Source organism: Agelaius tricolor, unplaced genomic scaffold (genome assembly GCF_023055355.1).
Source record: "Agelaius tricolor isolate 1412-34295 unplaced genomic scaffold, bAgeTri1.0.p SCAF_11, whole genome shotgun sequence".
NCBI lineage: Eukaryota > Metazoa > Chordata > Aves > Passeriformes > Icteridae > Agelaius > Agelaius tricolor.
Genome location: NW_027269271.1, coordinates 2401204 through 2415647, shown reverse-complemented (window position 1 = coordinate 2415647; position 14444 = coordinate 2401204). Strand labels below are relative to the sequence as shown.

Genomic DNA, 14444 nt, shown 5'->3' with positions numbered 1-14444 from the left:
TCGGCGGGCGCGTGGTGGGTTTTAAAACCAGCCAGTTAAAGCGCCCCCTCCCCAAAGTCTCTCCTCAAAACCCAGAGGAGAACGGTCAGCTCTGGAATAACAGCAGCCGAAAGGAGCAGCGTTGAATAGCATTCCCTCCCCTTCCCAGAAGCAGCCGGCTGTGATTTTTTAATGTGTTTACTGTCCCTATTGTAAAGAATTAAATTTTAACACCTGCAAATAAACTGGATGTAAGTAGCATGAAGGCAGAGGAATGGAGTTCTCTCTCCATGTGTCTTCCTGTGCTCCACGTTGGGCGCTGAAATTCCCTGAATTGACAGCTCTAAGCAGGGGATGTTTCCAGCACTGGGGCAAGGAGGAGTTTATTTCCCCCCTGCCTCACAAATAAAGCACATGGCCTGGTGTAATGTTGGAGGTGGAGGACAGGGAGAGCCCAGTGCTGGGATTGAACAAGGCAGTTGATCTGAGCTTGGCTCCCACAAGCTGCTGGCTGTGCCGTGGAGCATCACCTGCCTCACGCCGGCCGTGGAGCTGCTCGGTGGCAAAGGCGCTTTTCATTCCTAAACTGGTGACATTGACCTCTCCTGCCTTGGGTACATGGCTGTTGGCAGCACTGGGGGCTCAAACCTGCCCTCCCAACACCAGCCAGCCTGAATTTGGAAAGTTGCTCCTCGTGGTGACATCCTGAGCTCACCCTCCCCTCTTTTCTTTTCTCTCCAGGAAACATGCTTTAAACTGCCACAGGATGAAGCCGGCGCTTTTTAATGTCTTGTGTGAAATCAAAGAAAAAACAGGTAGGACATCAATGCTGTTGGTTTTGTATTGTTTTTCTTTTTGTTCTTTGGGGATTTTATTCCCCAAATTTGTGTCCCCCCACCCCAATCCAGCACTATTTAAGTGGGGAGAAATAACTCGCTGGTATTTAATGCTTCTGGCAGTGGACTTGCATGATGTGGTTTGTGTCTAGAAGAGAAAATATCGTGGTTTAATTTCTATTGTATGGCCTTTCTTTATTTATTGCTTTTTCTGGGGAGAAAAAAAAAATCAACCCCCTTGCAATTTGTGTCTTGCTCAAGTTTCTTCTTTAAGACACGGCACTGCTTAAAAAACAACAAAAAAAATCTGAATGCAGAGTGGGTGTGTGGGAAATAATCCCAACAAAATGAAGCTGTGCAGTTTTATTACCATTAGTATTCAGGTAAACACAAAGGTTTCTTACTTTTTTTTTAAAGAAAGAGTTAAAATGCTCTTGTCTGCCAATCATCCAGGCTAGCTCATGTAAGAGTGAGTTGTCAGTTGCCTTTAGTGAAAGCAATATATTAGATTGTTAGTTACTTTAGGGTACTGTTGTTTTATGGCATGGGGTGTTCTCAGGCTTCTTTAGAAGCTAATGGCATGAGAGCGTTGGTTCTGCTGTTTCCCACTTTCCAGACCTCCTACCATGTACTAACACACTTATAACACATCCCAGGGGGGCATTTAAATTTTAAAAGCAACAATTAAAAAATAGCAGTCATCAATCAAGGGTGATCTTAAACAACAGATGCTCAGGGAAGGACATTTAGCAACATGCACCACTTATTTATGTATTTGTTGGAATCTCTTTTTTTTTTTTTAATATAAATGTAAAAAAAAAAAAAAAAAGTGGGGTGAATGATGGAACTTTGGGGGTGGTTAATATCTCCTCTTGGCTTTCTGAGCTGACCAGAGTTGATCTGTGGGCTTTCCCAAGCCGCCGTAGCTGCCTTGTTTTAGCACGCTGCAAAGTACTTGACTTTTCCCCCCCTTCCCCCCTCTTTACAACAAGGACTGAAACAGTCAATAATTCATATCTAAGCCATATAAGCAAGGGCATGACATGAATGAAAGTGACAATAAATATGATTGCACACCCAGTTGATATACATTGATAGTTACACATAAAAGGGGAGCAGCTTTCAGAAACCTGAACTGGGTCTTTTATTTTTTTTTTTCCCCTGTTCTTAAATATATATATCTAAAACCTCCCAGCATGAGCAGCTGATTGAAAATACAATTACTTGACTCCTGCAATATATATAAAATGACTAAGAGGGCCCTTTGTTAAGCGTTGTTTGTGCAGCGTGTAGCCCAGACAAAGCACCTACCGATGGCATTCGGCTCTCCCGAGTCCTCCCGGCTGCGGGGCCGCCTCTGACCTTCCCGAGGAGTCCTTCCCTACAGACTTCCCATAAGAACCAGCAGTGGGTTTGCTATGGGAACCTCCAAACTCTTCTTATGCTGTAATGTGAGAGAGTCTACGTAGAGAGAAAGGTTCGGGATTTTATAGCGTTCCCCCGCGCGCCTCCGCAAAAAAAGGGAGCCACCGAGTTCCTTTCCATCTTCTCTCTTTCTGCTTTAATTTTGTGTGAGCCGAGGAACCTTTGCCTGTCTCTTCCCTAAGTGTGTTTGATGCTGTATTTGGTGCTCCATATGTTGCCTATGCAGGGACACTTTTTGGCAGAGTAACTGTTTAATCCCAGCTCAGCTTCACTATCAGCGCAGTGGCAAAGTTAGGGAACAAGGAATCTGCTGGGACCAAACTTGGTGGGGAAAGCCAGGTGAGCTCAGGGATGCTGTGAGGTTCCAGTGAGCTGGAGAGGGATGAGGAGCTGTGCATAGCCACAGTGACAGGGTGTGATAATTCCTATCTGCGAAAGAAAATGGAAAGAGATGGTATAGGGCGAAGCATGCTGCTGGAAATAAGGATATTCAGGTGTGAACTGGGACTATTTTACATTTTCATAAATGTTGTTTGTTGGTGTTGTGCTTGGATTACTTGGTTTATGGGGCTGTGCTGTGGAGGTCTCCAAAGAGGTTGACTCGAGATGGCTTTTGGAGCGTTGTTTATCTACCCTTGGATATGTTTGCGGTGAATTCTTTCACTTTGCAGATTCAAAGACCTCCTCTCCTCTCCCCCCCATCTGCGTCCCCAAAAGTCACACTTCATAAGAAAGCAAGCAGCCAGATGGTTTTGGTTTATTTTTATTATTTTTTTTTAATCATTGCTTTGTGGGCCCAATGCTAGGAGGAAGTTTGCCTTGTTTTTTCTGGGGCCGAGGGTACCGCCTGCGTCTGTTTGCTTACCCCTTCCTTGCGGCCAGCGGCGTGAAAGTTGAGCCAACTTCTCATTTCCCACTTTCCATTTAGCTTCCCAGATTTTTGCATGTGTGGCGTTTGAAATCCTGGTGATTGTTTGTGGTCACTGGTGGGTGTTTGAAAGTGCGTGCGTACATCTTCCCCCCGGCGTTATGATGTGCAGAAATGTGCGTTCGGTTACCCCGCTGCCTGATTTAAGTGACTCCAGAGCCTTACAGAGACTTTACCACCATCTCTCGCAACATTATGGCTACTATTTCATAGTGTTAACCTTGTCTTGAGCAAACCCAAAGTGTCCATAAAGTTCTTACAAAAATAGGTCATCTCTACTGGCCAAAGAGTCGCCTTTTGCATTTGGGCTCTTCAGTTTTTTTAAAGTATTTATTATCACTTTTAAAAATTATAATGATAAAAGGCAACCCCCTGAGCTTTTTTTTTTTTTTTTTTGTCTGCAGACCTTTGTGGTGATATCTGTTTAAAAGTAATAAAAGTTGAGAGTTCTGATCCAGGCAGGAGTATGTAGGGGAAGGAAAAAAATTGCTGCTTAAATATACATCGAAGTTGTCGGCGTTCATTTGGTGTGTTTTCACTTGCTGTTGGTCGCTTTGTTGCGAGGGAAGGGGCAGGACTGCCTTCAAATGGCTGGCTGGCTGGCTTTTTGGAATAATAATTATGGAAATGGGAGGCATTGTTGTCCTAAATACAATTGATTCCCCCATCAATAGCGATTGAAATCGGAAATTGCATTCCTGATTTATAAAAAGTTTGAAGGCAGGGGTAGGGTCTCTGTCTTTATGGCTGTTTATTTTTTTTTTTCCTCTTGTTTTTTTCCCCTTCTCTCTTGGTATGTTTTTTTTTTTAAGCTGTTCTCTGCATGAGCAGAATAGCTAAGCAGAAGAATCAGGCAAGACGTACGCAGACGTGGGGTCCTTGGATGGCAAACTGGAAAATATCTGCTGTCAAAATGCAGCAGCATCTATTTCAGCTGTGAGCCTTTCCCAACTCCCATCTCGTTCGGCAGGGACCGGTGGGGAGAGGTTGAGCACAGGATATATGACCATTTAATCTGATTCCTCCTCCTTAAGAGCTTTTCCCATCGTTTCACTTTCTCTGCTCATTTGGGGGAGGTGAGAGCATCGGGCAAATTCTACTTCTTAAGAAGATCCTGACTTTGCATTTGAAATCCCACAATTTTTATTTTCTTAGCCTCCTCTCCCTCCTGTGTTGAAGGAATTCGGGGTTAAAAGAAAAATGTACATAGCACCAATGGGGGGGGATTTACAAAGTGGAATATTTATAGATAGCACTGATTAGCCATGCAATTGTTGTTGAATAATGGGTTTGTTGTCTTTTTTTTTTTTTTTTAATTTTAGAACATAATAGCTATATAAGGTGCCTCTTAGCTACCTTTCCCTGTGCATTATCTTCACCAAACTTAACTCAAATCAGATCTTTGGAGGAGGTAGGATTTTTCCCCTTCTTCTCTTCCTTAACACCCCTTTGTTCTCTCCAGCTCTGTGTTCAATTAACACCCCCATCGCAGAACTGTAGTCTTTTTTTTTTTTTTAATGTCTGTTACTGTATTTCACTTCTGACACCTCTCTTATTATTCTTGCCTGCTATTTCTCTTTAATATAGCAATTATGATATGGGGTTTCTTTTTCTTCCTCCCTCCCTCCCCTCTTTTCCCCACGCCCCAAGTAAAACCCCACCAGGAGGAGCATGGGGAGAAGAGGGGCAGATGGAGTGTGTGCAGTGCTGGGGTTTTTGGGGTGTGGGGCAGAGCTTTAACAGGGCTACACTGGCAAGCCCAGTGCCCCTTGGCTCAAGCATTCCTCCCAGCAGGATGGGGCAGCTTGCTTTCCTTCCCCCCAGCCCTTCCCTAGGGTATCAAATCCTGCCCTCCTCCTTATCCTGCCTTTCCACTGAGGAGGTTTCCCAAGGCGCAGGAGAGAGTTCAAAACCCCGATTTGAATTTCAATGCAATTCTTGCACCTAAGGCATCATTCTGCTGCTTGGAAAGAAAGCTCATCAGGAAAGTGCTCAGTCCTCCAGCCCTGCAGGATCCGGGTCCCTGCTCAGCTTGCTCAGCTCTGGGCAGGTCCAGCCCTCGCCCGGCTGCTCTCCCTCCTGCCCTTCAAAAGGGAGGAAGCCTTTGCTTTGATATTTGTTATTACTGATTTTTTTATTTTTTTTTTCCTTCCAGTTGAAAGGCTTTGAAGGCAAAAGTGATGTTTCTCTCTCAGTGCCAGGCAGAGTCTGCAGGGTCCCTGGTGTGGCTGCCCTGGGGGGAAGTGAAACATTTTGGGAGAGCGGGGCCTCCAGCCCTATCCACATTGCCTGAGGAAGCCTTGCTATAACTCACAATTAAATTGCTTCCAGAAACCTGATGTCTTCAAGGGAAAGGAGGGGAGGGAGTGTGCAAGGGACTGGAAGATAGAGATGGTTTGGTAGACCTTGTCTTGGTGGAGGAGTGGCTACCTCTGGGACTGGAAACCAGCCATCCTGATGGGAGGTGGGACATGTCCCAGGAGGTCCTGGCAGCTGGAAGGAGCAGGGTCTTCAGGGCTGGACCTGTCCCTAAAACAAGTCAGATTTCTGGGCTTTTATCTTCCAGTATGGTGGTGTCCATCAGGGCTCTGTTGGGGATGGGTGGCTTTGGAGGAGCGTGCTTGCGGACAGGCTTCTCTTTTTTACTTTTAATTTCATATTTTCTTCTTCTCCCCTGGTAGCATGTGGTAGGAGCTCTTTGAATGGAGCAGGCTTAATTAGTTTAATCAAAATTGGCCTCCTGCAATTCTCCAGGGGAGGAGGTGGGAAGAACAGGGCTGCCAGTGGGCTCTTCTTCCCACCTCCTCTCCCTCAGCCCTGCCATCAAAGCAGAGAAACCAGGCCTTGCTCTGGCATAACATTCCTGCTCCTGAGGGTCTCCCCAAGGTTTGGGGTGCAAGGGAGCAAACCTGCTTGCTTTTTATTTCAAGCCATTGAATTGTTTTATAATGGGTGCCTAATGTTGAGCAAACTTTGTTGTGATTGCAGCAGAGCAGGAAGGTGCTCTTGGAGGGTCTGCAGTATCCTGCTGCTCCCAGCCCTGTCTGGTTTTTCCTGGGAGATGGATGAGTCAGTCTTGCAGCTCTTGATCCCCATGCTCCCAAGTTTCCAAGCCTTTGCTTGCACTGGCCTCCCAGGTTTTGGGTGGCTTTGGGTCCAGGGAAGGAGGGTTCCTGGAAGCAGCCCACTCTTTGGGTAATTCCTGCTGACAGCACTGAACAAGGCACAGAGAACAACAAATCTGTGTTCACTATTAATGCATGCTGTAAAAATACCTGTATTAACCAGATGTGGGCATAAACTGCAGCTAACCAGAGCATTCTCTTCCATAAATGTTGGGTGTTTTCCCTGCTACCATGGCTCTCTCTCCAGTCCATCTCCCCTCTGCATGATCCTGGCAGCAGTCAGTTTGTGGGTGAGTCCGGGGAAAGAGATCCTGTTATTGGGCCTTGTAACTCCAAATGAGAAACTCAGAAGATCTTTCAGGCCTAAATTTCTCCAGGGAAAAGTGGTTCAAGTTCCCTTATTTGAGACCTGCAGAGGGATTTCCTCCTTGGAGCGCTGAGTGTCTGCAAGCAGAGCTTTTCTAAATGCTCTCAAATGTGAGATTTATTCTTGTTAGCAGGACTCGTGCCGGCCCTGGGTTTGAGGGCAGCGGTTGTAAACAAAACACAGAGAAACTCTGAGACAATTTCATCATGGTTTGTTTTTTTTTTTTTCCCCGTCACAAGGAAATTACTGCATGCAGCAATCCTTGAGGGGAGTAGGGTGGTGGTTTAAACATAAATGGGTTTGTTTGCAGTGAGATATAGTAGGCTGTGCTGCTGCTGGTGCTTCTGCTGAATCAGAGCTGTGGATTTTGGCAGGGAGAAGGGAGGAAGACAGGATTCCTCATCTGCCTTTGGTTCAGCACCTCATTCCCCAGTTCCTCCTTTAATCCTGGAACTGCTGCTTTCTCTGCTAATGAAGCTCTGCAGAGGGTTTCATGATCTCTTGGAAATCTGCTGAGAAGCATTTTACTGCTACCTTTTTTTTCCTTCTTGTGCTTGGAGTTGGGGTGCTTTGGGAGACAGGAGAGCCTGTCTTGTCTGCCCTGTGCACTACAGGGGTGGTTTGCAGTTGATGCAAAATATGAGGAGCCCAATAAGAGCAGGGGCTGAGTTTTCCCCTGAAGATGTGATATTATTTATTTTCCACCTTTTTTATTATTTGTAAATTTTTTTTCTTCCTGCTTTGCATTCCCATGGCAGTGAGTTTCTCTGGTAACACGTTTTGCTTTGGGAGTTGCTGTGGGGAAGGTGGGCTGCACAACACTGGCTCCATGGCCCCCAGAGCAGGATGCCCACACTTTTGGGTTGAGTCTTCAGGCGTTTGGGTGCCGTGCAGGGAGAAGTGATGCTCCCTTGTGCTGCAGGGATGTGCCCTGATCAGCGCCTAGCACAGGGGGACTCCGTGCTGGGTCAGGGTTTGGAAGGAGGTAATGTGATTTACAGCAATGGATCTGGTTAATAATCTCCAGCAGCTTCTGTATACTCAGGGGCTGCTCGTATTCCCAGCCAGGTGTTTGCAGACCAGATCAATATGGCCCTATTTGCATGGGGCTGTCCTTAATCTAATAAACCAGCCTCAGTCTGCATCCTTTGCTTCCCCCAAACATCCATTGGGTCCTGATCTGGCCAGTGTTCCCCATGGTGGGAGGAGGTGCTTGTAAGCACTGCCTGGCTCCTGGGCTGCCAGCCTGGGGTCACACGTGGCAGCCCAAGGCTGCACCCTCTGCCAGAGCCCAGGCTGTGCGAGCACCCCAGATTTTTGGGTGTGCATGGTGCTTTGCAGATGGAGCACCTCCCCAGTGTGCCCCTGAGGCATTGATATGGGGGCTTTTCTGTGAAATCCACGTTCCCTTTGGGGGGAGCATCTGCTGGGAACTCCCTTGGAAACCAAAGCTGATGGTTTTGTGGGCTGGGTGGTCGGCAGCTTCGGCTCAAAACTGCCTCGGAGGTGCTGCATCCCCCAGCGACTTAAATAATCCAGGGTGGCGGGTGCTATAGGGATAAATTACAGAAAGCTGTGGCCTGAGGAGGCTGTGGACTGAATACATTAGTGTGTGTTGTCAGGCCAGGCTCAGGAGGGACTCAGGTGATGCTTTCTCCCAGTGCTGGGAATTGCTTGGCCTGGAATTATTGATTTGCAACTGTGTCAAGTAAAAAAAAAAAAAAAAAAAAAAAGGAATAATAATATCTCTTGGCCTTGTGTTTGTGAGCCGTGCCCCTGTATGTATGTGTGCATGTATATATATATTTTTTTTTTGAGCTGGAACAGAAAGCCACTTCTCCTGGCTCCTTTTCCTGGTGAGGAAGGCAAGGCAGCCAGGGAATGGGCAGCCCAGTGGAGGGTTTGGCTGCCAGGGAAGCCGTGCCTGCCGAGGAGCAGAGTGCTGCTGGTGATGCTCTGCATTTTGGGGAGCCACCACGGATAATAGAAATCCCCTGTGACACCTTGAGGGAGCCATACATTGTCACTGTCCCCTCCCTTCCCAGCCTTTTATTTATAGGAGAAGCCTTACCCAAAATAGCTTTTTTGCTTGCCCTAAGCTGATGGGCTCTTTCCAGCCTCCTCCACCCTTTTTTTCCCCTTAAATCTACTGATAAATGGAAAACCCTCGGAAGAGCCAGTGCTGTGAGGAGCTGCTCTAATCTAAAATGATAACTTTGCCATTTTACTTCAGCCTTGTTGAAAAACGAGCAGAGCTGCCTTTGCAAGTGGGATCAACCTGCTTAAATGCTGGTGCCTGGATTTTTGTTTCTCACCCGAGTAGGAGCCTGGAAACTCAGTTCATCGTTTCCACGTCCCATTTTTGGTTTCACACAACCTGGCTGGCCTGCCCATCCTCGTTACCAGAAGAGGAAAATCAAGTTTCTCTCCTGGTTGGATAACATTTTCAAATTCCAGAGTGATGTCGATTAGTAGAATTAGCAGTGGCAGGTTACCCAGCAAAGATACCCTTCCAGTTGTGAAGTGTTCCTTGCTGGTTGCTGCTTCTTTCCCAACTCCAGCGGTCCCGATCCCAGATACGTCTCCAGAGCATGGAGATTTTTCTTTCTTAACTCAGTGCAGTTGTTTCCTTTTGACATTTGATATTTACAAGGCTGGAGCCAAACTGAAAGTGAATCTGCCCATAACTCTACTAAATGTGCCTTTCTAATTTCAACATTAATGTTTCAAAACCCAAGCTCCTGGTGGGTGTACCTTTGGTTGTTTACACACATCTTTTTTTGATTTTTTTCCTTGTGCTGTGATTCTCTGGTGAAACATTAGGAATGATAAAATACCTGGAGCCTCTGCATGGATTGGTCTCTGGCTTTCAGCTGTAAATTTGGCTTTTAACCCCTAAGTCTCTAATTTTAAAAGGCTGCAAGTGTTTTAGGTTAGTATTTTTATTTTGTTTGGGAGGAGCCTGCTTATATGCAAAATTATTATAGTAATATATGATTCATTACAATAATATTGCAAGAATTTTCAATAGTATGATTGATTGCAATATTGCAATAAATTGCAAAAATATTATTTCAAATACTGCGATAACATGATGAATTTGCAATACTCTGATTATTGCAAATCTCTAGACAAAAGGCTAGAGATTGCAGTTCACAGGGTAAAAGAGAATTAGCTGGAAAGAGTTGTGGCTGTCAATCCTGACTTGGTAGCACAGGACACAGCCCTTCCCCCGGTAGGTTTAGTGTGGAGCTGGCGCTTTCCAGAAGAGCGCTTGTTCACATTTAGGGAAGTTACAGGCAGTGGGACACGCTGCATGGTTGGAAGTGTGTTTTGAGGGGTTTTTGAACCTTTCTTTGAAGGGGTCACCTCTTTATTTCTGATACAGATTCACGAGGGTGCAGCGTGGTGCTGTGCGTGTGCCGCAGCGAGCGAGGAGCCGCTCCCGGAGCGGTTGCGTGTTTGGGGGGAGCAGGTGGCAGGAATGGTGTTTTCACTGAATGTATTATTCCCCCGGAAAATCCTGGCTGTTAGATCTGGTCAGCAGATGTGAAGTGTCGATCGCTATCGGCGGTGGGAAGGCACTTGCAATATACTTTGCTAATGGAGAAGAACCCGAGGAGCAATTCCCTGATTTACGCTTTCGGCGATGTGAAATGAAACCGTCTGAAGCGCTTTGCTCGGCGAGCTCGTAGCAGACCACTTCTTCCTCCCTACTTCATGCAGATTTTTCCAAAGAGGCTTTTTCTTGGCTCTGTTGCTGGGTGGACAGAGGTGGCTGGGAGGCATGGACCCCTTAAATGCATCTGGAGGCACAAAGCATCCAGCATGGGGGAGCAGGGAGCAAGCAGCGCCCGCTGTAGCTCACTCCAAAGCCCCGGTACAATTCTGTCCCCAAGTGGCTGAAAAGGTCATTTAGCGCAAGAGCAAACGTTTATTTTTTTTTCATTCCCTCAAATAGTCAAATTAGCATCCCTCCTCTGCCACAGGAGCTGCTGGAGGGGGCATCCTGAGAGGGATTATAGGTAGGAGCGCCTGGGCCTGGGCTGTTCCTCTCCCGAAGGTCCCCAGCTGCTATTTGCACATCCCAGTGTCTGACTGCGGCTGGCATTTCCCCCGTTTGCTGGAATTTACTTTCTGCCTGGCGAGGGCATTGGGTAACATTTGCACACCTGGGCTGCTTAAGCTGCACAGGGGCTGGGGGGATGTGTTGGAGAAGGTCAGGGGTCTCTGCTTTCCTTACGGGCAGGAGGATGCAGGGAGAGCAGCTGCTGGTGCCGTGTCCTCTCCAGAGGCAGTGAGCAGCAGGGGGAAAATGGTGTCGTGTAATGTCACAATATCTGTGCAACCATCTGGACCTGCTCTGATGTTGGGTGGCTGCAGGCTTGGCCCTGGCTCTAGGGAGCTCAGACCCTGCTGGGTTTGCTCTTGTGGATGGATTGGATGGGCAGTGGGTTTCTGGTTGGTTTTTATTGTGGTGGAGGGGGCTGTGTTTCCTTTTGGATAGGATTGCAGTGCATGTCTGGCAGGTGCACAGCCTGGGTGGGAGTTTTCCATAGAAATAACTCTTCAGCATCCAGGTCTAGAAAGTCATGGGATCCTCACCTGTGGGCTCTTGGGGATAAGGATGTGCAGCAGCACAATGGCTTGGCTGGAGGCTTAGAAAGACTGTCCCAAGGGCAGACTGAAATTGTTTACCATGAAAAACTCACAAGTGGTATGGAAGCAGGTGAGGCACAGCAGAGCATGGTGGTAGGGGAAGTGTCCTTGGTCTTTCCGTGTGTCCTGAGCCAGTGGTAAATCCACATGGGTAGAAGGGCAGGTTTTTATTTCCCTTTATCTGGCGTTTTTGGCTAGGCCTTGCAGATGTCCTTCTGCACAGGCAGCATATCCAGGGCTCTGAGAGCCAGGGGCCAGGACAGAAAGTGAAGCCCATGGTGGCACAGTGCTCCCAGGCCCCGTTGGGAGCAGTGGGCACGGCTGGCAGAGCGTGCCAATGCTGCGGGCAAGGGCAGCCCGTGGACCTGCTGCATCATCCTGGGCTGGGATTGGGAAAGGAGCTGTGCAATTAGGAGAGGTCCCTGTGGTTTGTGTTTGAAAGGAGCTCCATTAGGGTAATTTTTAAGCTGCTGTTTAATCAGAAGGCTGTCTGCTAATAGAGAGGAAAACGCTGGGTGGGTCTGTGCTCGTGCTGCATCCCCTCTTCCTGGTTCCTTTTTTTAATTGCTTTTGCTTCATCCTTTGGGAATGCTACCCCAGAGGCACCCAGGTGCTCATCAGCACCATTGGGTAGAGCTTTCCAAGGATTTCCTTGGCCTCTTGCCTATTGTGTGTAGTTGTATCCTGCTGCCTTCCTCTTGCTGCATCTCCTCCCTGTGCACAGGCACCAGTGCTGGGTCTGACCCTGGTCAGGGATTGCCCTTGCAGGTTCCTGAGGGAAGCCAGTCCTGATGGCTCCATGGAGGGCTCCTAAGAGTCAGCAAGGAGCATGGAGGAGACCTAAACAAAGAACAAATGAGAACCATATAGAGACAAATGGGAATCAGATTTAGGAAGCAGACGAGACAACCCTTGGAAGGGGCAGGGGGGATGTTTGCTTTAATCACTCTCCTTGGGTTTCAAGCAATAATAAAGCAGATTTGTTTTCTTTTCCCTTCTTTTCCCCAGGCCCCACTTTTTCCCTCTGCTTCCTCTTCTCAAAAGCCCTGGATTCAGCAGCACCATCATCTCCTTCCCAAGCTCCCACTTTCTGCAAATTGGATTGCTGGCCAATCCAGTCAACATCCTGTCCATTTTTCCCTCTCCTTCTGTCTGGTTCACACTGGTGGGAACTTACTGCCTTGAGACAAGCTACCTTGGCTGAGCTGCTGGGTGCAGGTCCCTCCCACTGCCAGATGAACTTTTTGGACTTTCTGAAGCGAGCAGGAGAACAAACTCTTCCAAAAGGGCTGTGGTTTTCTGTGTGGAGTCGATCTGCCCTGGCACGCTCTGCTGTGTGCTTTAGAGGCAGTCCCCAGGGACTGGCTGTGCTTGGAGGAGATCAAAGTTTCTCCATCAGAGGTCTTGGGCAATGCCTCTGAGATGCTTGAGTGACCTCCTCACATGTGCTCCTCTGGGATGTGGTGGTAGCTGCAAGGGAGGATCCTGCTTTCCCAGCCTTCACAGGCAGGTTGGTTCCCTGAGAAATGTGCTGCCTTCCCTGAGAAATATGCTGCCTTGCCCTTTTTCTTCCATTTTCCCCTGGTCATTGTCTTGGTGCAGAGCTGGTGGATCTTGGGAGGGCTGGGGCCGTGCGTAGCTGTGAGTCAGTGAAGCTGAGCCTTTGATCTGTTCCACTTGCTGGCTCTGGTGGTGAGTTATTACCTTCCCAAACAGAGAGGCCTGACTGGAGCTGGGATTAGAGATTGCTGTGACCATCTCTGCAGCTCTCCTGTGCTGGGCACCACAGAAGGGATGAGATTTTGCCCACCTTGAAAGGGAATGTGGGCCCTGTGCCTGCTTGGGGAGATCCCACCAGTGCCTTTTGCTGGGCTGCTGTGTTTGTTCTCCAGGTAGAGCTTTCTTGTGCAGAAGTGTTGTTCTGTTTGCTGGTGTTAAGTTGAGAGACAAGGCATCCAGGGTGATCTCCAGCATGTTCCAGTATATTGCTTTCAAGTGCTCTCCTGGGTTTTGTAACCCACATAGCCTCTGTCTTATGTATCCTCATCCTGGAGAGTACATTCACCCAGTCTGCTGGGATTTCCAGGGAAGGCTGGTGGTGAACAGTGTATCCCTCAGATTCCCAACTGCTTTGCCTCTGGCAGAGACTTCCAAGGTGGCAGAGCTGCTGTTCCCAGCCAGCCTGTGGGCTGGGAGTCCCCTCTGGTGTGCAGTGGGTGATGCTGGTGCAGCGTGGTGGGGTGGTTTGATGGGACACCCTTCACCCCAGCGCTCAGCAGGTCTCTCGTGAGCACTGCAGAGTTGCCTGTGCAGTTGGAATCGTTTTCCTGCCTGGCTTGGCACATCTTGTGCCAAGGCCCTGCCAGTCAGTAATCCTCCACGGAGGCTGTGTCCCATCCCAGGGCAGGCACCTTGGCTGCTGGGCAGGAGCCATTCAGGAGAAGCTGTGTGGTGGCTCTGCTGCCCAGGAGGGGCTGATTTACCTAATGTCTGCAAGAATACCACAGGGCTTTCCAGTTGCAAACTGGTTTGGCTTAGCCCTGAAAAGCAGAGTGAGGCAAAGGAGCCAAGTTTGCCCTGTGGTGGCTTTTTGAGGTCACCACGAGGGAAATCCCTTCTGCCCCAACACAGCCTGAGCCTCCTCCCTTGCTCAGAGCAGCAGAAATCGTGGTTGTAAGCCTTCACCCTGGTACGTGACTGTGCTGTGGGCACTGTTCTCTCTCAGCTCCTCCGGGTGGGTGCCAGGGGAGCTCACGGGTGCTGTGGTGCCCTGGGCCTGGCTGCATCCCAAAACTCCCTGCCCTGCACTGTATTTCATCTTCCCATGCTTCCCAGAGAGGTCTGTGTGTGTGCAAAATACTTCATGTTGCTGCCAGCAAGCTTCCCTTTACCCGTGCCACGGTGGGGCTTTTTAAAAAATTTTATTTTATTAGGAAATTCCCATTTGGTTGCTTTAAAAAGCAAGCCCTTGTGGCTGGCCCCTGGCCCGCCGCTAACAGATTTGTTTGAGAAAAGGCTGCGTTGGCATCCTGCTTTATTGAACATGCCTCCTGGGAAGGCGCTTTGAATATCCTTCTGTCTCCTCGGAGCAGGGAGCTCTCAGGACTGCCTGCCGCCATGGGGAT

At 48.4% G+C, this 14444-nt stretch overlaps 1 protein-coding gene across 2 annotated transcripts in view; it reads left to right on the top strand.

Moving 5' to 3' along the window:
- PBX1 (PBX homeobox 1) overlaps positions 1 to 14444 on the top strand; it is a 133053-nt gene that overhangs the window by 2261 nt on the left and 116348 nt on the right. For both annotated transcript variants that reach the window (XM_071435804.1, XM_071435803.1), the window contains exon 2: positions 721 to 794. In XM_071435804.1, coding sequence (XP_071291905.1) covers positions 721 to 794 — 74 coding nt within the window. The remainder of the gene's footprint in view (positions 1 to 720; positions 795 to 14444) is intronic.